The sequence below is a fragment of the Hemibagrus wyckioides genome, linkage group LG28, assembly GCF_019097595.1.
Source record: "Hemibagrus wyckioides isolate EC202008001 linkage group LG28, SWU_Hwy_1.0, whole genome shotgun sequence".
Lineage (NCBI taxonomy): Eukaryota > Metazoa > Chordata > Actinopteri > Siluriformes > Bagridae > Hemibagrus > Hemibagrus wyckioides.
Genome location: NC_080737.1, coordinates 140001 through 167036, shown reverse-complemented (window position 1 = coordinate 167036; position 27036 = coordinate 140001). Strand labels below are relative to the sequence as shown.

General features: G+C 41.9%; 1 protein-coding gene across 3 annotated transcripts in view; it reads right to left on the bottom strand.

The window, feature by feature from the left end:
• Positions 1 to 13095: 13095 nt before the first annotated feature.
• Positions 13096 to 27036, bottom strand: part of ercc6l (excision repair cross-complementation group 6-like) — a 21904-nt gene continuing 7963 nt past the window's right edge. The window contains exons 2-5 of one of the 3 annotated variants that reach the window (XM_058383932.1): positions 23876 to 23920; positions 16613 to 18353; positions 14149 to 15808; positions 13921 to 13941 (exon numbers count right to left, since the gene is read on the bottom strand). In XM_058383932.1, the coding sequence (XP_058239915.1) occupies positions 13940 to 13941; positions 14149 to 15808; positions 16613 to 18353; positions 23876 to 23920 (3448 nt within the window). In that variant the 3' untranslated portion in view covers positions 13921 to 13939. Of the gene's footprint in view, positions 15809 to 16612; positions 18354 to 23875; positions 23921 to 27036 lie in introns of all 3 variants that reach the window. The other 2 variants (XM_058383930.1, XM_058383931.1) reach the window with 2 other exon arrangements.

The window sequence follows — 27036 nt, the reverse complement described above, 5'->3', positions numbered from 1 at the left end:
GCAGGTCAGTAGAAGTACAGTCTGGTTTCTCCCAGCTCCGGACAAACGTGACTCATGACAGACATGTAGAAGATGTTGCTGTGAATCCCACCCTGTCCAAAGAGTGTGGGGTGAAGTCTAGCTGCATACTTAGTGAGAATCTGAAACATTTTCATGTAGTGGATGGTTTCCCACCAGATATCTTACATGATCTTTTAGAAGGTATTGTGCCTTTTGAATTGTCACTATGTTTTCAGAAGCTTATTGACCAAAAATACATCTCTTTGGAGTCTTTGAATAAGGCAATCAAGAGTTCCCTTACACATTTACAGACAAAACAGACCGGCCTCAGATTATACCCAAGAGTCACACATCAAAGTCAACAATTTTAGGCAATGCCCATGAAAACTGGACTCTTCTTAGATTACTTCCTTTTTTGATTGGACACAATGTTCCTGAAGGTAACCTGTTCTGGGAGCTGATCATGACTCTTAAAGATGTGATTGATCTAGCCACATCTCCAAGATTTTCAGAAGACTCACTGGGTTTTTTTGAAATGAAGATCTCAGAGCATTGCCATTTGTTTCAGACATTGTTTCCCTCTACAAGACTTCGGCCCAAACGTCACTACCTAGAGCATTATCCCAAACTAATTTGAACATTTGGACCATTAGTAGATGTCTGGACCATGCGCTTCGAGGGGAAACACAAATTCTTCAAAAGAATTGTCCATGCAACACAAAACTTCAAAAATGTGTGTCTCACACTGGCAGTAAGACATTAAAGAAAGGGTTAGTATAGTATAGTATATACATAGTATCGCCGGTTATTTGGAAGAAAAACAAAGAACTAAAAGCTAAATAATTTTGGAATCCACCGAACACATCCAATTAAGTTTCATCTGCAAGTCACTGTGCAGTCATTCAGATCCATTTCCCTCTAGACATTTACCTCAAATACCGTATCAAACTCGAGAGGGGAAAGTTCAGTACGTGACAAGTTACTTTCTTCTGCATTCTTTATTGCAGGATTAAGAATCCTTTATCCTTTATTTTGCTAATGAAGTTTTCCAACTCCACTGGGCTCTCAGAGTTACGGTCTCGTCCTGCATGGGTGATGTGTGGCTTCGCTGGAAAGACAATTCCATATCTGATGTCTATGTCTTTGAGTTTCTGCTTCACTTCATAGTATTTCCGTCTTTTCAGATGTGTTTCCCTGGCGATATCCTGAAAAAACTTCACTTCTCTTTTATCGTATGTAATTTTCCCCTTTGCGTGTATGGTGTGTACCTCTTTGTCTTTGTCTTTGTCTTTTGAGCTCAGAAAGCACACAATGAGTATTCTAGGGGTGTTTCAGTCAGGGCAGTCCTGTAGTCGGTGAGCTCTTTCAATGGTTACTGGACCGGAAAAGTTATGAGGTCCCAGCACCTCTGGAAGCCATTTTTCAACACCATTTCATTTTTCAGCCATTTGGTCTTCCAGTTTTTCTCCAAGGGATTTGACCTGTTGTTTAAGAGTATCTACAGTGCGCTGCAGTCCAGACGCCTGGTCCTCTGTGTCACTAATCTGTTGTTCCGCTGTTGTCAGTCTATTGGAAAATTCTTTGACTTCTTGTTTAACTTCCTGTATTGGGAACATAATTCCTGTGAATTGAACTGAAAAATCTTTTCTCATGCTTGTAATTGCACTCATAATGTTGCTTTCTGCTAGTATTTGCGCTAACGTCTTAGCTGAGTTTGTATCTAAATCATCTTGGTTTCCTTGTTTCTTCTTTACTGTGTGCGTTGTCATTCTGTGTAGATGATGCTCACACAAATTTTAATATGACTGTTTAGTTTCAGAAATTTATTTGGCTGTTTAAAAAAGATATTGTCGAATGTTGTTGGGGCGTGAATACACACGTCTGTTCAACACGCCGCCATGTTGAATCCCGCACTTATGTATTTTAATGTAAATATGAAACACTGACTGGTGTTTGTTCCTCCTCCCTGATTTCAGCCGGTTTTCCCAGCACAGGAACGGGCCTCGGTCTCGCTGCCTGGATCATCCTCGAGAATCAAAGGTGTCAGAACGGCAAGCTCATAAAACAGAGCAGTGAAGATGTGTGCACTGTGTGTTCTCTTCTCACCTCCACTGGAGAATATGCAGTGCACCAGCCTGGAGCCCTCCATCTCACTGTCATCTGCCGTCATCTGATTGGCTCAGACGAATGACTACAGCTTCGTGTCGCTGCAGCTGGAGAAAACAACACTTGGTATAAGGAGCGATCACAGGGGGCCAAGCATCAGGCAATCGTTACTCTATGCTTTTAGCGATCACAAGCTGCACCACTAGAGAATGATGGGATACATGTCTTAATGTGTGAACATGACACTGACTCTGAGCTTCTCAGCAAACACTACCTGCTGTCTGACTGTCTGCACAAACATTGTGACATTTCTACTGTGTGTTTTCAAAGCACTCTTGTACGTCACTCTGGATAAGAGCGTCTGCTGAATGCCAGGAATGTAAAGGTTTCATTAAACTCACATTAATATTGTTTCATTGAGAGTAATGCTGTACAAAATACATCAGAAATGTAAACAATAAAATAATGAAGAATCATTTTTAGAGCTGTTATTGTAACACACCACCATGCCCCTGCTCCTCCGACGAACTTCCTGGAAGTGTGAGAGTGGGCGGAGCTAATGGGTGGAGCTACAGGTCTGATGGAAGGTGGCGGGACACTGTTACTGGACGTAAAAAAAAAAAGAATCAATCAGGCCTACTCGGGGGGTTTGCCCTTCTCCTGACCCTTAACCCCTGACCCTGGGTGACCCCTCCCAGGAGAGGCGCACCTGGTGGTGACCCGGTAGTGGTCAGGCATGGTTTTGACATGATTCAGTTTCTCTTTGCTCTCCTTCATCACCTGCTGCTCCGTCTGCTGCCATCTGTGACTCGCTGACTGCAGAGTGAGAAGACGCAACTGCTACAGCAAGAGCTCGTCATCTTCATCCTACATCTCACACACACACACACACACATACACACACACAGCATTATCATATGTCTACAATTATCTGTCCATGAAGTCAAGGGTTTGTGTGTGTGTGTGTACCTTGCTCAGTGTGATGCTTAGGTGTAATGACTCTTTCCCTTCTTCTTCAGCTTCTACAGACACACACTTTAGGGATAAAGGTGGATGTTGTGTATGGCATCATTTCCATGCCATAAGTAGCGTGGTTGTAATAAAAAAATAATACGTGCAAATCACACTAAACTAAAACTAAAAACTAAACTAAAAGATAAGAACACAAAATACTAGGAATTAAAAACAAAATGTTATTTTCCATGCTTATTTTACTCGGATGCTTGATCTTTCTGCTGTTTTTTTGCTCATAATTAATTTTCTCTTTATTCACGCTTCAAAGTCAAGTCAAAGAAGCTTTATTGTCACTGGCACCATATATATCAGATGCAGTACACAGTGAAGTGAAACAATGTTCCTCCAACGTTCCTCCTAGACAACGTTCCTCCTAGACCAGGTGCTACACAGAACACAGACAAAGTACAGAGACGCAGACAAACATAGAGCTATAACAGAGATAAACTATTCCTACAAAGTGCATACTTTACAAACTAAACATACAACATAAGTGCACAAGACAAATGACAAGACAGGACAGTGCAGACAGACAAGACATATAACACCGACTAAAAAAAACAAAAAAAAAACAAAAAAACAAACAGTGGGTGCAAAGACGGATAGAAACAGGTTAGGACAGTGAATATATCAGTAGACGTAACAAAGTAATTGAAGTTAAAACAGATACATTTAATTAAAGTGACCAAATGAACAGTTATAAATATTTAACAGTATTTTTGAAATATTTAAAGTGTAAACAAGATCAATGTAAAAGTGACGTATGCATGTAAACAGGACACATTTTGTGCGGGTGTGTATGTGTGTGTGTCCAGTCCAGTTCTATTTTAAGAACAGCTCTCTGTTGTGTGTGTGTGTGTGTGTGTACAACACCGTGTCCAGCACAGTCCAGTTCTCTATTGAGAACAGTTCTTAGTTGTGTGTGTGTGCATGTGCGTGTGTCCATGTCCAACTCAGTTCAGTTCTCTGCTGATATGCCTGCTGATATACCTGATTGCCTGAGCAAATAAGCTGTTCAACAGTCTGGTTGTGAGGGTCCGAATGCTTCGGTACCTCTTTCCGGATGGCAGAAAGGTGAAGAGTGAGTGTGTTGGGTGTGTAAGAGTGTGTGTGAGGGTGTGTGGGGTGTGTAAGAGTGTGTGTGAGTGGTGTGTGGGGTGTGTAAGAGTGTGTGTGAGGGTGTGTGGGGTGTGTAAGAGTGTGTGTGAGGGTGTGTGGGGTGTGTAAGAGTGTGTGTGTGGGGTGTGTAAGAGTGTGTGTGAGGGGTGTGTGGGGTGTGTAAGAGTGGGTGTGAGGGGTGTGTAAGAGTGGGTGTGTGGGGTCGTCCACAATGCTGTTAGCTTTGCGGATGCAGCGTGCGGTGTAAATGTCTGTGATAGAGGGGAGAAACTATCCGCTGAAGGGTCTTGTGATCCGAGACGGTGCAGTTCCCAAACCAGGCAGTGATGCAGCTGCTCAGGATGCTCTCCATGGTTCCTCTGTAGAAGGTGGTCAGGATGGGAGGTGGAAGATGAGCCTTCCTCAGCCTTCGCAGGAAGTAGGGAAGCTGCTGGGCTTTCCTGGTGATGGAGCTGGTGTTGAGTGACCAGGTGAGGTCCTCTGAAAGGTGAACACCAAGGAATTTGGTGCTCTTGACAACCTCCACATTAGATCCATCGATGTTCAGTGGAGAATGGTTACTCTGTGTTCTCCTGAAGTCAACAACCATCTCTTTTGTTTTCTCCACGTTCAGAGAAAAAGTTGTTGACTTTACACCAGGCTGTTAGCCGCTGCACCTCCTCTCTGTATGCTGACTCGTCGTTCTTGCCGATGAGACCCACCACGGTCGTGTCATCAGAGAACTTGATGATATGATTAGAGCTGTGCATTGCTGCACAGTCGTGAGTCAGCAGAGTGACCAGCAGACTCAGCTTCTCGATCAGGTGCTGAGGAACGATCGTGTTGAATGCTGAACTGAAATCTATGAACAGCATTCATAGGTAAGTGTCTTTATTGTCCAGGTGTGTGAGGGCCAGATGGAGGGTTGTGCTGATGGCATCGTCTGTGGAGCGATTTGGACGATATGCAAACTGCATGGGGTCAAGTGAAGGTGGCATCAGGTTCTTAATGTGCCTCATGACGAGCCTCTTGAAGCACTTCATGATGATGGGTGTGAGTGCAACGGGACGGTAGTCATTGAGACAGGACACTGGAGACTTCTTCGGCACTGGGATGATGGTGGTAGACTTTAGGCACGTTGGGATGACGGTGCTGCTCAGGGAGATGTTGAAGATGTCTGTGAAGACATCTGCTAGCTGTTCTGAACATTCCCTGAGCACTCTACCAGGAATGTTGTCTGGTCCAGCAGCTTTCCGTGAGTTAACTCTGCGTTTTCCTCACGCCAGCCGTGGTGAGACAGAGCACCTGGTCCTCTGGAGAAAGGATGGTCTTCCTCACTGTCACGTCATTATGTGCCTCAAACCGAGCGTAGAAGCTGTTCAGCACATCTGGAAGGGAGGCATCACTGTCACAGGCAGGTGGAGCTGGCCTGTAGTTGGTGATGAACTGGATGCCTTGCCACATGCACCGAGTGTCACCAATGTCCTGGAAGTGGCTGTGAATTCTCTGGGAGTGTGCACGCTTTGCCTCTCTGATGGCTCGAGACAGTTTAGCCTGTGCTGTTCTTAGGGCATCCTTGTCTCCAGCTCTAAAGGCAGTGTCTCTGGATCTTACCAGCGCACACACCTTTGCGGTCATCCATGGCTTTTGGTTGGAGTGTGTGGTGATGATCTTGGAGACGGTCACGTCATCAATGCACTTTCTGATGTAGCTGGACACTGATGCCGTGTATTCCTCCAAGTCTGTGGTGTTGCTGTTGGTTGCAGCCTCCCTAAACATGTCCCAGTCAGTGCACTCAAAACAGTCCTGAAGAGCAGAGATGGCTCCTGCTGGCCAGGTTTTAACCTGTTTCAGAACCGGTTTAGAGCGGTCTGACGAGTGGTCTGTATGCTGGAATCAACATAACAGAGATGTGGTCTGAGTAGCCGAGGTGGGGGCGGGGCTCCGCATGATACGCGCCGGGAATGTTTGTGTAAACAACATCCAGCGTGTTCGCCCCTCTCGTAGCAAAGGCCACATACTGATGGAATTTAGGGAGCACAGTTCTGAGATCTGCATGATTGAAATCTTCGGCAATAATAAGGTCAGGGTGAGCATTCTGCAGCTCACTAATAGCTCACACAGAGCCTCCTTAGCATTAGCGCTGGGGGGAATGTACACTCCGATAATGAAAGCGGTGGTGAATTCCTGGGGTAAATAAAACGGTCTGCATCTAACAGTCACAAACTACACTAGTGATGAGCAGTAACTAGAAAGAAGCACAGAGTCCTTACACCATTCCGTGTTGATGTAAACACACACACCGCCACCGCGAGTCTTACCGCACAGAGCTGCATTCCTGTCGGCACGAAATACTTTTAGCCCAGCTAGCTGAATGGCGGCGTCCAGAACTCTGTCGCTGAGCCACGTCTCTGTGAAAACAAAGACACAGCAGTCCCTGTACTCACGCCGTGTAGTTCACTGGAGTTGGATGTAGTCCAGTTTATTGTCCAGGGAGCAGACATTTGATACCAGTATGGAGGGGAATGCCAGTCGGCTAGAGTTTGTTTTTAGCCTAGCACAGACACCCACCCTATTTCTGCACTTCCGCTGCCTCACACACTGCTTCTGTCGACTCTTCTCCCGGCCACCGGCATCAGGCGATGCCAAGGGCTCAGGGCCTGGTCTCCGCAGCGAGCCGAAATTGCGAAGCTTTTTCCGTAGGTCATCGTGCACATTGGCTGGTGCATGATTCTCATAATCCAGTAGTGTCTGGCGGTCATACACATGAACACCGATGTATCTGGTGTCCATATGCCGTGAAAGCACACATTTTTGGTCCGGAGTGGCCGCTGTGCATTTTTGGACACATTTTTGGTCCGGAGTGGCCGCTGTGTGCTACTGCCATGTTGGACTTAAGTTCAGTTTTCTTCACTCTTCTTTCCAAGTTGCTTTTTTTGATTCCAAAAATCATGTGGCTATGAATGCTAATGTTCTACGGCCCATATCTCGGGGCCCAAGAGGGCTACGGGGTCGAATCGGGTATCGTTGGACTCGTCTCTACCTCTTCTACAGGCTTGTAAAATCTGGAGCGGAGCAGATGTCGCGGACGGAAGTTTTCCAGGGCCCGTTTTCGCCCATTTTCCGTTTTGAGGGTTAGCGTGCCCGTGACATCACGTGACATCATCAGAACACACATCATGAAGTTCCACTCGTTGTTCAGAGAGTTTTTAAGCATTAATATTAATATCAGCATTCACATTAACATTAGCAGTCGCATTAGCATTAACATTAGCATTAGCCTTAACATTCTTCTTAGTGGTGCTTGATATGCAAAGCCACTGCTTTTAGAGGTGAGTGTATACTACATTCAATAACATGTACAATACATCATAATGAATAGATAGATAGATAGATAGATAGATAGATAGATAGATAGATAGATAGATAGATAGATAGCCAATACTTTTAGAGGTGAGTGTATAGATAAAATTCAAATTTTATTCATCACATACGAAATCATACACAGTACCACATGTAGTGAAATGCTTTTTACGACTGTCCTACATTTGAAGAAAGAAAAAAGAGTAAAATTAAATTTAAAGTGTGTGGACATGAAAAATATAGGGATATAGGTAAAATATATAGAGAAAAATAGGAAAAGTAAAAACTAACATAGAAATTAAAGACATGTTAAATTATGAAAAGCCAATAGTTATGGGGTATGCATATACAAATATATGTCTACATAAATATAAATATATATATAAATATGTATTAATATATATACAGTGAAACCTTGACTTACGAGTGACTCAACTTACGAGTTTTCCGAGATACACTATATTGCCAAAAGTATTCGCTCACCCATCCAAATAATCAGAATCAGGTGTTCCAATCACTTCCATGGCCACAGGTGTATAAAATCAAGCACCTAGGCATGCAGACTGTTTTTACAAACATTTGTGAAAGAATGGGTCGCTCTCAGGAGCTCAGTGAATTCCAGCGTGGAACTGTGATAGGATGCCACCTGTGCAACAAATCCAGTCGTGAAATTTCCTCGCTCCTAAATATTCCACAGTCAACTGTCAGCTGTATTATAAGAACGTGGAAGTGTTTGGGAACGACAGCAACTCAGCCACGAAGTGGTAGGCCACGTAAACTGACGGAGCGGGGTCAGCGGATGCTGAGGCGCATAGTGCGAAGAGGTCGCCAACTTTCTGCAGAGTCAATCGCTACAGACCTCCAAACTTCATGTGGCCTTCAGATTAGCTCAAGAACAGTGCGCAGAGAGCTTCATGGAACGGGTTTCCATGGCCGAGCAGCTGCATCCAAGCCATACATCACCAAGTGCAATGCAAAGCGTCGGATGCAGTGGTGTAAAGCACGCCGCCACTGGACTCTAGAGCAGTGGAGACGCGTTCTCTGGAGTGACGAATCGCGCTTCTCCATCTGGCAATCTGATGGACGAGTCTGGGTTTGGCGGTTGCCAGGAGAACGGTACTTGTCTGACTGCATTGTGCCAAGTGTAAAGTTTGGTGGAGGGGGGATTATGGTGTGGGGTTGTTTTTCAGGAGCTGGGCTTGGCCCCTTAGTTCCAGTGAAAGGAACTCTGAATGCTTCAGCATACCAAGACATTTTGGACAATTCCATGCTCCCAACTTTGTGGGAACAGTTTGGAGCTGGCCCCTTCCTCTTCCAACATGACTGTGCACCAGTGACCAAAGCAAGGTCCATAAAGACATGGATGACAGAGTCTGGTGTGGATGAACTTGACTGGCCTGCACAGAGTCCTGACCTCAACCCGATAGAACACCTTTGGGATGAATTAGAGTGGAGACTGAGAGCCAGGCCTTCTCGTCCAACATCAGTGTGTGACCTCACAAATGCGCTTCTGGAAGAATGGTCAAAAATTCCCATAAACACACTCCTAAACCTTGTGGACAGCCTTCCCAGAAGAGTTGAAGCTGTTATAGCTGCAAAGGGTGGACCGACATCATATTGAACCCTATGGATTAGGAATGGGATGTCACTTAAGTTCATATGCGAGTCAAGGCAGGTGAGCGAATACTTTTGGCAATATAGTGTACGAGCCGTCGCTCGGTCAATTTTTTGCTTTAAGATACGAGCCGAGATCTGAGTTACGAGCGCGCGAGCTTACTCCACCCAGTTCACGTGGTTATCTCTCCAGGTCGTGCGTTGGCGCTGTGTAACCACACTTCATCACTCATTTTCCAAACATTTTGAAAGGGAGGAAGAAACAAACTTCCTTGGACAGGTTTTTATTGAAACGCCCTGCAAGTGAAAGCGAGGAAAGTGTGGAGAAAAAGGCAAAAGTCAGTGAAGAAGATGATTAAGTGAAGTGAAAAAAAAGTAGTAATTAAGTTTAGCGATAAAGTGTAGCATAGTGTGTAAGTTAAATTTAGCAGTTAATTGTAGCATTAAGTGTGTAGTGAGTAAGTTACGTTAAGCGATAGAGCACGGAATGAAAAACTCCGCCCCCCTCCTCCACCAATCTCCTCCCCCTCCGCCAGCATCTTCGTCTGATCTTCAGGGTAAATACACTTAAATAAAACCAGTTTATTTCTTTACATTCTATTTTATTATGTATTATTACTGTTTTATACATTATTTGTTATTTATAAAGTACATTTTTCTTATTTAAAAACACGTAACAAAAAAAATTGGTGTTGTTTTTGGGGGGCTGGAACGGATTAATAGCATTTCAATTCATTTTAATGGAGAAATTTGATTTGATATACGAGCAAATTGAGTTACGAGCTCAATAAATAATAATAATAATAATGAATAATAAATGATGATGATAATAATAATAATAATAATAATAATAATAATAATAATGTAACATAATATAATATATATCAAATAATATATAAATAATAAATATGTATAAACATCTATAATATATAGAAAAATACCATATATATAATATATCAGTGGTGGACCGTCAGGGTCAGTAAGTCCTTCTCTGCTGCCCTAAACAGCAGTGATCTGAATCACTGACTTGCATTTTAATATATTTAATAATTTTTTCATGAATGTGTATTAAATTATTCCCAATAGTCTATTCTCTACATTTCATAGCTTTTCTCTCAGTTGCGCTGCTTCCAGTAGTGTATATTTATGATCAGAGTATTTATCCAATCATATTTCAGACAGTGGATGACGTCATGTGTTTCCAGGGTGAAAGAAATCTGCCTTCAGAATCAATAGTGCAGGCGCCCGGAGCTTAAAATAAGGGGCAATGAAACTGTTCCATTAACCAATCAGATTTCGAGTTGGTGTCACTGGCGCCATCTAGCAGGCATACGATTACGTCAGCAATTTCCTGTCTTTTGATTGGATAATTGGAGTAGTCAGAGGCAGTGACCTGCACAAACTAAATAATATATATATATATTTTAACTCACAGTGGCTGACAAAGGAGAAAAAATCGATTTGGTCGCAGACATCCTTACAAATACATTTTCAAGGCGGACTTTTCAAGAAAATCCTTTTGATTCTTCAAAATAGTTGGTGAGCTTTTTCAAGAACCATTTATGCTTTTGGGTTTTCTTTTGCACAAAACAAACAGTTCATTTCAGATCCCCGGGGTGGACTGTTGGGGTTTTTTTGTTGTTTTTTTTGCTGCAGTGAAAGGAAACTTGTGAGACTGAACTGTGTTTGTTTTTATTTTTTTTGCTAGATGTAATGTAATTTTATTCATGTTCGCTATAAGAGCCTGTGACACAACACACTGTTATACAGTGTTTCTGTATTCGCTGCGTCTCATTTCAATTCAATGCAATTCAATTTATTTTGTATAGCGCCTTTTACAGTGAACATTGTCTCAAAGCAGCTTTACAAAAGAATAGAAACTGAGAAAGGGGAGGGGAAAAATGAAAATAACTAAACATCTCCCTCTGCAACTGGATCCTGGATTCTCCCAGAGCCAACAACCTGTCTCTGAATGTGGAGAAAACAAAAGAGATGGTCGTTGACTTCAGGAGAGAACTAAGTGACCATTCTCCACTGAATATTGATGGGTCCATCGTGGAGATCATCAAGAGCACCAAATTCCTCGGTGTCCATCTGGCAGAGAACTTCACCTGGTCACTCAACACCAGCTCCATCACCAAGAAAGCCCAGCAGCGTCTCTACTTCCTGCAAAGGCTGAGGAAGGCTCATCTTCCACCTTCCATCCTGACTGTGTTCTACAGAGGGACCATGGAGAGCGTCCTGAGAAGCTGCATCACTGCCTGGTTTGGGAACTAATTACCAGAGTTTCTCTTCCCTCTGTTATGGACATTTACTCCACACGTTGTATCCGCAAAGCTAACAGCATTGTGGCTGACCCCACACACCCCTCACACACACTCTTACACACCCTCTTACACACCCCACACACACACTTACACACCCCTCACACACACTCTTCACCCTTCTGCCATCCAGTAAGAGGTACCGAAGCATTCGGACCCACACAACCAGACTGTTGAACAGCTTCTTCGCTCAGGCAATCAGGTATCACAACAGAGAACTGAACTGAGTTGGACACGGACACACGCACATGCACACACACACACACCTGAGTACTGTTCTGTGTTCTGAGTACTGTGAGAACTGAACTGTGCTGGACACGGTGTTGTACACACACACACACACACAACAGAGAGCTGGTCTCAACAATAGAACTGAACTGTGCTGGACACACAAACACATGCATACGTCACTTTTACATTGATCTTGTTTACACTTTAAATATTTCAAATATACTGTTAAATATTTATAACTGTTCATTTGGTCACTTTAATTAAATGTATCTGTTTTAACTTCAATTACTTTGTTACGTCTACTGATATATTCACTGTCCTAACCTGTTTCTATCCGTCTTTGCACCCACTGTTTGTTTTTTTGTTTTTTTTTAGAGTCGGTGTTATATGTCTTGTCATTTGTCTTGTGCACTTATGTTGTATGTTTAGTTTGTAAAGTATGCACTTTGTAGGAATAGTTTATCTCTATGTTATAGCTCTATGTTTGTCTGCGTCTCTGTACTTTGTGTTCTGTGTAGCACCTGGTCTAGGAGGAACGTTGTTTCACTTCACTGTGTACTGCATCTGATATATATGGTGCCAGTGACAATAAAGCTCTTTTGACTTTGACTAAGGTGGGCAAACTTAGGCCAAATTTCGGGGTCTGTATCTCGGTCCCCCGGTGGGCTAGAGGGACGAGCCAGGGCTCGTCGGACTCGTCTCGACCTCCTCTGTGCTGGTGGATGCGAGCATGGAACACCAAGGGCGGGAGTTACGCAGCTATGAATGCTAACGTATCTCGGGGCCCAAGAGGGCTATGGGGTCGAAACGGGTATCATTGGACTCGTCTCTGCCTCCTCTCGGAATGTTTTTAAACAGTCATTGGTGGATCATGAGTTGCAAAAGGTTGAGAACCCCTGTGCTAACAAACACATCAACACAGATATGGCTCAACTGCTTTGAGCAGTGATCCAAGAGGAACCATAAACCCTAGACTTGACATCTCAGGCTGATGTTCTCTTACTTCCTGTTATTAATACCTATCAAAATAAACACTTTAGCTCTTTTGATCATTAGCATTTCATTGACTTCACTAGTTTATCTAGTGTAGTTTGACATTTAGTTGAGTGTTCTTTACATCATTTCAGGATTGAATATATAATATAAATATAATCTAAAATAGAGTATTGAGAAAGAGTACATAATCTGTAGGTGGAGCTAAAAATAGGTTAGATTTTCTCCTGCTCATAACCTTAATCAGGTTTTAAAAACAAACAGCACACCTCCATAACTATCTTTACACTGACCGACGCATCAGAAAGAAACAACTCCAACACTGAACAGTATTTTTATTCTCTCTATTATAAAGAATTGAACTTTTAAAGTTTGCTGAACTCTTTGCTTTGTTGGATGAACATGTACATAAATTAGGGCAGAAATGTTTAATAGAAATTTGATAAATTGGTGTTGTATGCATTTGATGTAGATAAAGGGATTAGAGATTATGTCCACTTACGTCCAGAGCTTAGGAGCACTAATGTGCTCACATTAATCTACACAATTTCTCATACAAAATTCCTCAAATCTAGCTCTGTCTCTACAGAAGTCATGAAACGATAGAATAAATCATGCTATCACAAACACACACACACTCTCTTCTTTTAGCAAAGCTGCAATACAACGCTATTAAATAAGTTCCATTTTTTATTCAAATGTTATACAAATAGTTGAAAAAGAAAAAAAAAATCAGCTACTTATGTATGTGTTTGTCAGACTAATGACACGATATTCATACACATACACTCATACACACTCATACACAGACTCATGAGCAGGTGTGGGGGGGGGGGGTGTCACTGACTCAGATGTCTGTATAGTTGGATGATGAGCAGTTGTATCTCACTGTCTCCAGTATTAATGTCAATGGCCTTCAGAAAAAAATCCAATGCTTCCTGTTTCCTCCCCTCAGCCAAACAACATTTCCCAGAATGCACCAGCGTGTTGAATGTTTCCTCCAGATGTTCCACATCATTTGGTCTTTGCACTTCAGAGGGTGCACACTGATCCAGTACTTCACTAGAGGTTAGTTCAACATCAGTGGATTCATCAATGAAACCCTTTACTATATCACCTTCCTCTTCCTCCTTACACTCCTCCTCTTCCTCACACTCTTCCTCGTCACACTCCTCTTCCTCGTCACACTCCTCACACTCTTCCTCGTCACACTCTTCCTCGTCACACTCTTCCTCGTCACACTCTTCCTCGTCACACTCTTCCTCGTCACACTCCTCCTCGTCACACTCCTCTTCTTCCTCCTTACACTCCTCCTCATCACACTCCTCCTCTTCCTCCTCACACTTTTCCTCATCACACTCCTCCTCTTCCTCCTTACACTCCTCCTCACACTCCTCCTCGTCACACTCCTCGTCACACTCCTCCTCACACTCTTCCTCGTCACACTCCTCCTCACACTCTTCCTGCTTACACTCCTCCTCCTCCTCACACTCTTCTTCTTCCTCCTCACTCATGTGTACTGAATTTAGTGTTTCTCCACTAGGCTCTAGCTCCTTCAACACTGATTCATCATCATAAGTTCCACTGGCTTCAGATGCTTGGCTACGCATGACCCCTTCAGAGCTGCCCTCCTCCTCTGCCTCATCCTCTGGCTCCCTCCCCTCATCTGTCTCATTCTCCTCCTCCTCCTCCTCCTCCATGTCTTGCAGCAGTGACTCTACTAGAGATCGCCGTGATGCAATTGATATGTTCATGCTGCATCTGCGGTTGTTATTGTTATTCAGCATAGATTTGGGTGTGGAAGATCCAAGGCCCATGAAGCTGCCAGCTAATGGACTGCTAGCCAAAACAGGTTTCTCCACCTCCTCTTCTTCATGCCCCTCTTCTTCACTATCATAGATGACTCGCAGTTTTTTCTTTTTAACGGGCAAAAGAAGGGACTCATCTCCTGACTTCTGTCTCACACCATCATAGATGTTCTCACCTATCTTCTCTCTAGAGTCATCCATCTGCAGCTGAAAGTCTTCACCCAGTGTACTTAGCTCCACTTCTTCCTGATCCATGTCCCCCTCTTTGTCCTCTGACAGCAGCTCTGCACTGTCTTCCAGCTTCAGGTTAAAGTTCCCTTGGAAAGACTCTAACGCTATCAGCTCTTTTGAATCAGATTCAGATCCGACCACTGATTTGGACAAATCAGACTCTGCTTTTGAATCTATAGATGTATCTAATCCCACCCCCAGAAGAGCTTTAGATACATCAGAGTCAGCCTCAGCACAGGCTTCATGTGAACCCAATGGCACGTCTGCTTCAGGTGTCACTGACTCTGTCCCTCTCAGAGCTGCAGATGAATCTGATTGCTTTAAGGGAGAGATGTGTATGATCTGACTCGAGGGAGTGTGTCTGTGATCAGATCGCTCCTCAATGATTAAACTTTGCTCTTCATTTATGCTCTTAAATACTTGTTCAACATCCTCTGTCACCTGCATAGATAAATCTATCACACACTCGTCCTTCACCTGTATTCCTCCATCCATGCTCATCATTTCCAGCTCATCTGATCCTGATTGGGCGAGATCCACTACAGCAGGTGGGCCAAGGTTATCGGATGGGGGCGTTGTTTTACCATCACCCATTGCCTTGGGTGGGTCCGGGCCCTGTTGCCGTGACAGCCGGAGCCAGGCGGGTTCTGTGTTTTGATTGACGCTGTCCGTCATGAGGCTGTGCAGCTGGGACTCGGCCCGGACAAGCTCCTGCGCTTTCTGTACACGCTGCTCAATGTAGTGGGTCTCCTCGTCATGCAGAGTATCTTCATCCTCCTCATTAGAGAACAGAAGGTCATGACGGGACACACCGAACACATTCATGCCCTTCAGAACAGAGATGTGACCCTGCAGCTCGGGGTCAGTGTGACACACAGATGAGTGGAGTGACTGCAGCTGCAGCTGCGTGGAGGATGAGTGTGTGTCCTCCAGGGTGAAGAGCTCCTTCAGCTCCTGCTTAGTGAAGTATCGAAATGGGTTCTTCTTATCGCCCGTGGTCTGGCGGATCAGAGAGTCCTTAAACACCTGCAGAAGTAAAACATGGAAATGAGCTGTGAATAAAATTGTTAAAAAAAACTATTTTTATATTTTAAATTTGTAACAGAATTCCTGACACATTATAAATAGAAACATCGACTACTTTAACAATAAATTCCTGCAGACAGAAGATTAGCTTTTTTAGTAGAATATTATTAGTAGTAGAATATTTTTTAGTAGAACATTAGCTATGATTTGAGTCAGTGTGTATATAATTAGGTTTCTTCTCTACTATTAAAATTACTTATTTATTATCATTTACTTTTATTAGGGATAAAATAGTTTAATTTATTTAATAATTTATTTATATATTTTTTTCTCTCTCCTTTCTCCGTTTTTCTTCTTTTGTGAAGCTGCTTTAGACAATGTCCATTGTAAAAGGTGCTATACAAATAAATTATACAAATAAATTGAATTGAAACCGCTCATCATTTTAGGATTTTAGAACATTTAGTCTGAGCGAAAACCAAAAACCTGAGGTGCAAATCTAACTAATATAGTAAATATTTTACACAACTCTGTTGTCTATTGTTATAAAAGTAAAAAAAAGCAATTTTCTATTTAGTCCAACTGCAAAATAATAAAAATAGATTTCATCAAGTTTTAAGCCAATTTTAGTTTGTGAGGTTTCTACACCTCCTCCGGTCCACTCAATAAAACCCAGTGTCTAACCCGAGTCCATCAAAGACTTAATAGCATGACTTCTCAAGTAGATGATGTTGCAGGGTTTAGACAGGATTATGATTGGAACTAGCAGATGAACTGATTAGATTTTTTAATTGATCCACACACCTGTCGTCTGTAAATCTTCTCCTCTATACTTCCACAGGTGATGATTCTGTAGATGATGACATCATGCGTCTGCCCGATACGGTACGCTCGGTCTACTGCCTGTGCGTCTGTGGCAGGGTTCCAGCTGGGGTCGAAGATCACCACTCTGTTAGCAGCAGTGAGAGTGAGGCCAACTCCGCCCACCTGTGTGGTCAGCAAAAAGACAGAGTACCGTGCATCTGTCTGAAAAAGAGCAATGCGTCTTTCTCTCTCAGCCAGTTGTGTGATGGTGCCATCCACACGCAGCAAACGGAACTTCCTGTTGGTAAGCACACGTTCGATGATGTCCAGCATCTTCCTGGACTGGGAGAAGACAAGAGTGCGCTTGCCCTCATCTCTCAGACTCTCCATTAGACTCAGCAGGAAACGCAGCTTTCCCGACTCGCTGATCAGCGTCTCGTCAGACACGCCCATGATGCTGCTCGCAGATGACTGGCCATCATCCTCATGTAAGTCACCTTGTCCCGCCCCAAATCCTAGCTGAGTAACGGCTCGGGCAGAGAGCAGTCTGGGATGGTCACAGAGCTTTTTGAGCACCGTGAGCTCTGCGAGTGGCGAGCGTGTGGTGGTCAGTAGCTGCTTGATGTGGTCCAGAGAGATGAATTGTCTGTAGATGTCCTCCTGAACTTCACTCAGGTACGTCCACACAATCAGATCTGTCTTACGTGTTAGAGATGGAATCTCATTCACTCTAGTGCTCTTCTGATCCTGCACTTCCTGTTTTGGATCTTCCTCTTCAGCTCTGGGTTCAAGCTGCTTCCTGTTCTGTACCTCAGCTTTGGTCCTTCGCAGGAAGTACGGTTTGATAAGCTCTGTGAGGTTCTGTGAGATTTTTAGCCCTAGAGCTTTCTCTCCAGGTGTTGCGTCTTTCTCCCGAGCCCGTGTGATCGGGTTCTCGTACTCGGTTTTAAAGGTCTTAGCGCTGCCCAGTAATGCACCCTGGCAGGCAAAGTCGAACAGTGCCCACATCTCCCGCAGGTTGTTCTGAACCGGCGTGCCGGTGAGAAGGAGGCGGTGGCGTGCCGGCACTGCACTCACACTCTTCGCAGTCTTTGTTGATGAGCTTTTAATCTTGTGTGCTTCATCGAGGATGATGTAATCCCAGAAGAACTCTCGCCCTCCGAACGATGCCAGCTGCTGCCAGTTATTAATCAGCATTTGATAGGTGGTAATGATGGCTCCACTCCCTCGTTGGATTCGCTCCAGGTTCCGGCTGCGCTCCGTTTTGCTGGTGCCGTGAAACTCTTTGACACGTAGACCAGGTGTCCAACGCTTAAATTCACTCAGCCAGTTCTTGATGAGGGAGGTGGGCATGACGAGAAGCGTGTGACCGATCAGCTCGGAATCATACATAGCTGACAGAAAGCTGATGATTTGCACCGTCTTGCCCAGGCCCATGTCGTCGGCGAGGATGCCACCGCCCCGCCCGTCCCTGTGCAGGCTGTACAGGAAGGCCACGCCCTCTTTCTGGTGCTCATAAAGCTGCTCATAAAGTCCTTTATACATCATCAAGCCACAGCCGAAAACATCTACAAACTCCTCCTCCTCCTCTGATAGGTTCAGTTCCTTTATGGCTTCCTCTAGTCGCTGGATTCGACTCCGCATTTTGTCACTTGGCCGCAGATCAAATGCTTGGCGGAAAAAACGGAGAGAAAGTTCAAGATCGCCTTGCTGAGCCGCCTCCTTCCCCTGTTGCCTGAATCTAACACACACACACACACAACACACACATACACAGCATTACACTGGGACCTTTAATATCAGTGGTAGACACTACAAAGTATTATAATTATTTTAATAATTGATGTCTGATGCCAAAAATGAAGCACAGCAAAAAGATTAGCCATTGCGTTGTGTTGTGTCGAGTTGTGTTGTGTCGAGTTGTGTTGTGTCGAGTTGTGTTGTCATGTTGAAATAACTTTTATAATGTGAATTTTATTGTGTTCTGTATTATTTTATTTAGTAAGTTATTTCACTCAAAGCTACACTCATTGTACTAGTTATAGCACAAAAATGATTTTATATAACTATGTAATGAAATACAATAATAAAAAGGGTTTAATACTTTATTTAAAACTGAAATGAGATGAGACTGGCCACACCCCCTGAACTGCTGAATCATCAAGGAACTTCAGATTTCCTAAAGTTCATTTCATTCTATTCACTTTAAAATGTTCATGTTCAGCCAATCCCTCCAGTTCTCCTCAATACCACACTAATGTGTGTAAATATGTGTTAGTGTGTGTGTGTAAAAATGTGTGTTAGTAGTGTGTTAGTAGTGTGTGTGTGTGTAAATGTGTGTTAGTAGTGTGTGTGTGTAAAAATGTGTGTTAGTAGTGTGTTAGTAGTGTGTGTGTGTTAGTAGTGTGTTAGTAGTGTGTGTGTGTAAATGTGTGTTAGTAGTGTGTGTGTGTGTAAATGTGTGTTAGTAGTGTGTGTGTGTTAGTGTGTGTGTAAATGTGTGTTGTTAGTGTGTGTAAATGTGTGTTAGTAGTGTGTGTGTTAGTGTGTGTGTAAATGTGTGTTGTTAGTGTGTGTAAATGTGTGTTAGTAGTGTGTGTGTTAGTGTGTGTGTAAATGTGTGTTGTTAGTGTGTGTAAATGTGTGTTAGTAGTGTGTGTGTAAATGTGTGTTAGTAGTGTGTGTGTAAATGTGTGTTAGTAGTGTGTGTGTTAGTAGTGTGTGTGTTAGTAGTGTGTGTGTAAATGTGTGTTAGTAGTGTGTAAATGTGTGTTGTTAGTGTGTGTAAATGTGTGTTAGTAGTGTGTGTGTAAATGTGTGTTAGTAGTGTGTGTGTAAATGTGTGTTAGTAGTGTGTGTGTAAATGTGTGTTAGTAGTGTGTGTGTAAATGTGTGTTAGTAGTGTGTGTGTAAATGTGTGTTAGTAGTGTGTGTTAGTAGTGTGTGTGTGTTGGTAGTGTGTGTGTGTAAATGTGTGTTAGTAGTGTGTGTGTTAGTAGTGTGTGTGTAAATGTGTGTTAGTAGTGTGTAAATGTGTGTTGTGTGTGTGTGTAAATGTGTGTTAGTATTGTGTGTAAATGTGTGTTAGTAGTGTGTGTGTAAATGTGTGTTAGTAGTGTGTGTGTTAGTAGTGTGTGTGTGTAATGTGTGTTAGTAGTGTGTGTAAATGTGTGTTAGTAGTGTGTGTAAATGTGTGTTAGTAGTGTGTGTTAGTAGTGTGTGTGTAAATGTGTGTTGTTTGTGTGTGTAAATGTGTGTTGTTTGTGTGTGTAAATGTGTGTTAGTAGTGTGTGTGTAAATGTGTGTTAGTAGTGTTAGTGTGTGTAAATGCATGTTGTTAGTGTGTGTTAGTAGTGTGTGTGTAAATGTGTGTTAGTAGTGTGTGTGTAAATGTGTGTTAGTAGTGTGTGTGTTGGTAGTGTGTGTGTAAATGTGTGTTAGTAGTGTGTGTGTTAGTAGTGTGTGTGTAAATGTGTGTTAGTAGTGTGTGTGTAAATGTGTTGTTTGTGTGTGTAAGTGTGTTAGTAGTGTGTGTGTAAATGCGTGTTGTTAGTGTGTGTTAGTAGTGTGTGTGTAAATGTGTGTTAGTAGTGTGTGTGTTAGTAGTGTGTGTGTAAATGTGTGTTAGTAGTGTGTAAATGTGTGTTGTTAGTGTGTGTAAATGTGTGTTAGTAGTGTGTGTGTAAATGTGTGTTAGTAGTGTGTGTGTAAATGTGTGTTAGTAGTGTGTGTAAATGTGTGTGTGTAAATGTGTGTTAGTGTATAAATGTGTGTTAGTAGTGTGTGTGTTAGTAGTGTGTGTGTAAATGTGTGTTGTTTGTGTGTGTAAATGTGTGTTGTTAGTGTGTGTAAATGTGTGTTGTTTGTGTGTGTAAGTGTGTTAGTAGTGTGTGTGTAAATGCGTGTTGTTAGTGTGTGTTAGTAGTGTGTGTGTAAATGTGTGTTAGTAGTGTGTGTGTAAATGTGTGTAAATGTGTGTTAGTAGTGTGTGTGTAAATGTGTGTAAATGTGTGTTAGTAGTGTGTGTGTAAATGTGTGTTAGTAGTGTGTGTGTAAATGTGTGTTGTTAGTGTGTGTAAATGTGTGTTAGTAGTGTGTGTGTAAATGTGTGTTAGTATTGTGTGTAAATGTGTGTTAGTAGTGTGTGTGTAAATGTGTGTTGTTAGTGTGTGTAAATGTGTGTTGTTAGTGTGTGTAAATGTGTGTTAGTAGTGTGTGTGTAAATGTGTGTAGATGTGTGTTACTAGTGTGTGTGTGTGTAAATGTGTGTTAGTGTGTGCATGTGTGTAACTGTGTTAGTGTGTGTGTAAATGTGTTTTAGTAGTGTGTGTGTGTGTAAATGTGTGTTAGTGTGTGTTGTTAGTAGTATGTGTGTAAATGTGTGTTAGTAGTGTGTGTGTGTGTAAATGTGTGTTAGTGTGTGCATGTGTGTAACTGTGTTAGTGTGTGTGTGTGTGTGTGTTAGTAGTGTATGTGTGTGTGTAAATGTGTGTTAGTAGTGTATGTGTGTAAATGTGAGTTAATAGTGTGTGTAAATGTGTGTTTGTGTGTGCATGTGTAAATGTGTGTTAGTAGTGTGTGTAAATGTGTTAGTAGTGTGTGTTAGTAGTGTGTGTAGATGTGTGTTAGTAGTGTGTGTGTGTAAATGTGTTAGTGTGTTTGTGTGTGTGTGTGTAAATGTGTTAGTGTGTTAGTATGTGTGTAAATGTGTGTTAGTAGTGTGTGTGTAAATGTGTGTTGTTAGTGTGTGTAAATGTGTGTTAGTAGTGTGTGTAAATGTGTGTTAGTAGTGTGTGAGTAAATGTGTGTTAGTATTGTGTGTAAATGTGTGTTAGTAGTGTGTGTTAGTAGTGTGTGTGTAAATGTGTGTAAATGTGTGTTAGTAGTGTGTGTGTAAATGTGTGTAAATGTGTGTTAGTAGTGTGTGTGTAAATGTGTGTTAGTAGTGTGTGTGTAAATGTGTGTTGTTAGTGTGTGTAAATGTGTGTTAGTAGTGTGTGTGTAAATGTGTGTTAGTAGTGTGTGTGTAAATGTGTGTTGTTAGTGTGTGTAAATGTGTGTTAGTAGTGTGTGTGTAAATGTGTGTTCATAGTGTATGAATGTGTGTTACTAGTGTGTGTGTGTGTAAATGTGTGTTAGTGTGTGCATGTGTGTAACTGTGTTAGTGTGTGTGTGTAAATGTGTTAGTGTGTGTGTGTAACTGTGTTAGTGTGTGTGTGTAAATGTGTTAGTAGTGTGTGTAAATGTGTTTTAGTAGTGTGTGTGTGTGTAAGTGTGTTAGTAGTGTGTGTAAATGTGTGTTAGTGTGTGCATGTGTGTAACTGTGTTAGTGTGTGTGTGTTAGTAGTGTATGTGTGTGTGTAAATGTGAGTTAATAGTGTGTGTAAATGTGTGTTTGTGTGTGCATGTGTAAATGTGTGTTAGTAGTGTGTGTAAATGTGTTTTAGTAGTGTGTGTGTGTGTAAGTGTGTTAGTAGTGTGTGTGTAAATGTGTGTTAGTGTGTGTTGTTAGTAGTATGTGTGTAAATGTGTGTTAGTAGTGTGTGTGTGTGTAAATGTGTGTTAGTGTGTGCATGTGTGTAACTGTGTTAGTGTGTGTGTGTGTGTGTTAGTAGTGTATGTGTGTGTGTAAATGTGAGTTAATAGTGTGTGTAAATGTGTGTTTGTGTGTGCATGTGTAAATGTGTGTTAGTAGTGTGTGTTAGTAGTGTGTGTAGATGTGTGTTAGTAGTGTGTGTGTATGTAAATGTGTGTTAGTAGTGTGTGTGTGTAAATGTGTTAGTGTGTTTGTGTGTGTGTGTGTAAATGTGTGTTAGTAGTGTGTGTGTAAATGTGTGTTGTTAGTGTGTGTAAATGTGTTAGTAGTGTGTGTAAATGTGTGTTAGTAGTGTGTGTGTTAGTAGTGTGTGTGTAAATGTGTGTTAGTAGTGTGTGTGTAAATGTGTGTTGTTAGTGTGTGTAAATGTGTGTTAGTAGTGTGTGTAAATGTGTGTTAGTAGTGTGTGTAAATGTGTGTTAGTAGTGTGTGTGTAAATGTGTGTTAGTAGTGTGTGTGTAAATGTGTGTTCATAGTGTATGAATGTGTGTTACTAGTGTGTGTAAATGTGTGTTAGTGTATGCATGTGTGTAACTGTGTTAGTAGTGTGTGTAAATGTGTGTTAGTAGTGTGTGTGTGTGTAAATGTGTGTTAGTGTGTGTTGTTAGTAGTATGTGTGTGTAAATGTGTGTTAGTAGTGTGTGTGTAAATGTGTGTTAGTGTGTGTAAATGTGTGTTAGTAGTGTGTGTGTAAATGTGTGTTAGTGTGTGTAAATGTGTGTTGTTTGTGTGTGTAAATGTGTGTTAGTAGTGTGTGTAAATGTGTGTTGTTAGTGTGTGTAAATGTGTGTTAGTAGTGTGTGTGTAAATGTGTGTTCATAGTGTATGAATGTGTGTTACTAGTGTGTGTGTGTGTGTAAATGTGTGTTAGTGTGTGCATGTGTGTAACTGTGTTAGTGTGTGTGTGTAAATGTGTTAGTAGTGTGTGTAAATGTGTGTTAGTAGTGTGTGTGTGTGTGTAAATGTGTGTTAGTGTGTGCATGTGTGTAACTGTGTTAGTGTGTGTGTGTAAATGTGTTAGTAGTGTGTGTAAATGTGTGTTAGTAGTGTGTGTGTAAATGTGTGTTAGTGTGTGTTGTTAGTAGTATGTGTGTAAATGTGTGTTAGTAGTATGTGTGTGTAAATGTGTGTTACCTGTGTGTATGTAAATGTGTGTTCATAGTGTATGTAAATGTGTTTTAGTGTGAATGTGTGTTACTAGTGTGTGTGTGTGTAAATGTGTGTTAGTGTGTGCATGTGTGTAACTGTGTTAGTGTGTGTGTGTAAATGTGTTAGTAGTGTATGTGTGTGTGTGTTAGTAGTGTGTGTGTGTTAGTAGTGTATGTGTGTGTGTAAATGTGTATTAGTAGTGTATGTGTGTAAATGTGAGTTAATAGTGTGTGTAAATGTGTGTTAGTAGTGTGTGTAAATGTGTTAGTAGTGTGTGTTAGTAGTGTGTGTAGATGTGTGTTAGTAGTGTGTGTGTGTGTAAATGTGTGTTAGTAGTGTGTGTGTGTAAATGTGTTAGTGTGTTTGTGTGTGTGTGTGTGTGTGTAAATGTGTTAGTGTGTTAGTATGTGTGTAAATGTGTGTTAGTAGTGTGTGTAAATGTGTGTTAGTGTGTGTGTGTGTGTGTGTGTGTGTGTGAGAAGGCAGACAGACATGCACATGTTCTGGTATGTGAATACCTGTTATATTTCTCCTCCCTTTCTGCATCACTGACATTCAAAGACCTGTCAAACACACACGCACACAAACACACACGCACACAAACACACACGCACACATACAAACACACACACATACAAACACACACACACACACACATACAAACACACACAAACACGCACGCACACACACACAAACACACACGCACACAAACACACACGCACACAAACACACACGCACACATACAAACACGCACACATACAAACACGCACACATACACATACAAACACACACACATACAAACACACACGCACACAAACACACACGCACACAAACACACACGCACACATACAAACACACACACATACAAACACACACACACACACACATACAAACACACACAAACACGCACGCACACACGCACACAAACACACACGCACACAAACACACACGCACACAAACACACACACACATACAAACACACACACACACAAACACGCACGCGCACACACAAACACACACGCACACATACAAACACGCACACACACATACAAACACGCACACACACATACAAACACGCACACACACATACACATACGCACACAAACACACACGCACACATACATACAAACACGCACACATGCACACACACAGTCATTGATAAACATGAGAAGAAAAAAGTACACACTAATAATTATATCTGAAAAAACCTACATTAATATAAATAGATAGAAACAGACTTTATAGATCCCATGATGGAAATGTGTGTGTAAATGTGTGTTAGTGTGTGTGTGTAAATGTGTGTTAGTGTGTGTGTGTAAATGTGTGTGTAAGTGTGCGTTACTAGTGTGTGTGTAAATGTGTTAGTGTGTGTGTGTGTGTGTGTAAGTGTGCGTTACTAATGTGTGTGTGTAAATGTGTGTTAGTGTGTGTGTAAATGTGTTCGTGTGTGTGTGTGTGTAAATGTGTGTTAGTAGTGTGTGTAAATGTGTGTTAGTAGTGTGTGTGTAAATGTGTGTTAGTAGTGTGTGTGTAAATGTGTGTTAGTAGTGTGTGTGTAAATGTGTGTTAGTAGTGTGTGTGTGAGTGTGTGTTGTTAGTAGTGTGTGTGTGTTAGCAGTGTATGTGTGTGTTAGTAGTGTGAGTGTGTGCATGTGTGTAAATGTGTGTTAGTAGTGTGTGTGAGTGTGTGTTAGTAGTGTGTGTGTGTTAGCAGTGTATGTGTTTGTGAGTGTGTGCATGTGTGTAAATGTGTGTTAGTAGTGTGTGTGAGTGTGTGTTAGTAGTGTGTGTGTGTTGTTAGCAGTGTGTGTGTTAGTAGTGTGAGTGTGTGCATGTGTGTAAATGTGTTAGTAGTGTGTGTGTGTGTGTTAGTAGTGTGTGTGTGTTAGTAGTGTGTGTGTGTGTTAGTAGTGTGTGTGTGTTAGTAGTGTGTGTGTGTGTGTTAGTAGTGTGTGTGTGTGTGTTAGTGTGTGTGTGTGTGTGTGTGTGTTAGTAGTGTGTGTGTGTTGTTAGTAGTGTGTGTGTGTGTTAATAGTGTGTGTGTGTTAGTAGTGTGTGTGTGTGTTGTTAGTAGTGTGTGTGTGTTAGCAGTGTATGTGTGTGTGTGTTAGTAGTGTGAGTGTGTGCATGTGTGTGTGTGTTGTTAGTAGTGTGTGTGTGTGTGTGTGTGTGTGTTAGTAGTGTGTGTGTGTGTGTTAGTAGTGTGTGTGTGTGTGTTAGTAGTGTGTGTGTGTTAGTAGTGTGTGTGTGTGTGTGTTAGTAGTGTGTGTGTGTTAGTAGTGTGTGTGTTAGCAGTGTATGTGTGTGAGTGTGTGCATGTGTGTAAATGTGTGTTAGTAGTGTGTGTGTGTTGTTAGTAGTGTGTGTGTTGTTAGCAGTGTATGTGTGTGTTAGTAGTGTGAGTGTGTGCATGTGTGTAAATGTGTGTTAGTAGTGTGTGTGTGTGTTGTTAATAGTGTGTGTGTGTGTGTGTTAGTAGTGAGTGTGTGTTAGTAGTGTGTGTGTGTGTGTGTGTGTGTTAGTAGTGTGTTAGTAGTGTGTGTTAGTAGTGTGTGTGTGTTAATAGTGTGTGTGTGTGTTGTTAGTAGTATGTGTGTGTGATGTTAGTAGTGTGTGTGTGTGTGTTAGTAGTGTGAGTGTGTGCATGTGTGTGTGTGTTGTTAGTAGTGTGTGTGTGTGTGTTAGTAGTGTGTGTGTTGTTAGTAGTGTGTGTGTTGTTAGTAGTGTGTGTGTGTTGTTAGTAGTGTGTGTTAGTAGTGTGTGTGTGTGTGTGTGTTAGTAGTGTGTGTGTAAATGTGTGTTAGTAGTGTGTGTGTAAATGTGTGTTAGTAGTGTGTGTGTAAATGTGTTAGTAGTGTGTGTGTAAATGTGTGTTAGTAGTGTGTGTGTAAATGTGTGTTAGTATTGTGTGTAAATGTGTGTTAGTAGTGTGTGTGTAAATGTGTGTTGTTAGTGTGTGTAAATGTGTGTTAGTAGTGTGTGTGTAAAATTGTGTTGTTAGTGTGTGTAAATGTGTGTTAGTAGTGTGTGTGTAAATGTGTTAGTAGTGTGTGTGTAAGTGTGTTAGTATTGTGTGTAAATGTGTGTTAGTAGTGTGTGTGTAAATGTGTGTTAGTAGTGTGTGTGTAAATGTGTGTTAGTATTGTGTGTAAATGTGTGTTAGTAGTGTGTGTGTAAATGTGTGTTAGTAGTGTGTAAATGTGTGTTAGTAGTGTGTGTGTAAATGTGTGTTGTTAGTGTGTGTAAATGTGTGTTAGTAGTGTGTGTGTAAATGTGTTAGTAGTGTGTGTGTAAGTGTGTTAGTATTGTGTGTAAATGTGTGTTAGTAGTGTGTGTGTAAATGTGTGTTAGTAGTGTGTGTGTAAATGTGTGTTAGTAGTGTGTGTGTAAATGTGTGTTAGTAGTGTGTAAATGTGTGTTGTTAGTGTGTGTAAATGTGTGTTAGTAGTGTGTGTGAGTGTGTGTTAGTAGTGTGTGTGTGTTGTTAGCAGTGTGAGTGTGTGCATGTGTGTAAATGTGTTAGTAGTGTGTGTGTGTTAGTAGTGTGTGTGTGTGTGTGTTAGTAGTGTGTGTGTGTGTGTTAGTGTGTGTGTGTGTGTGTGTTAGTAGTGTGTGTGTGTGTTAATAGTGTGTGTGTGTTAGTAGTGTGTGTGTGTGTTGTTAGTAGTGTGTGTGTTAG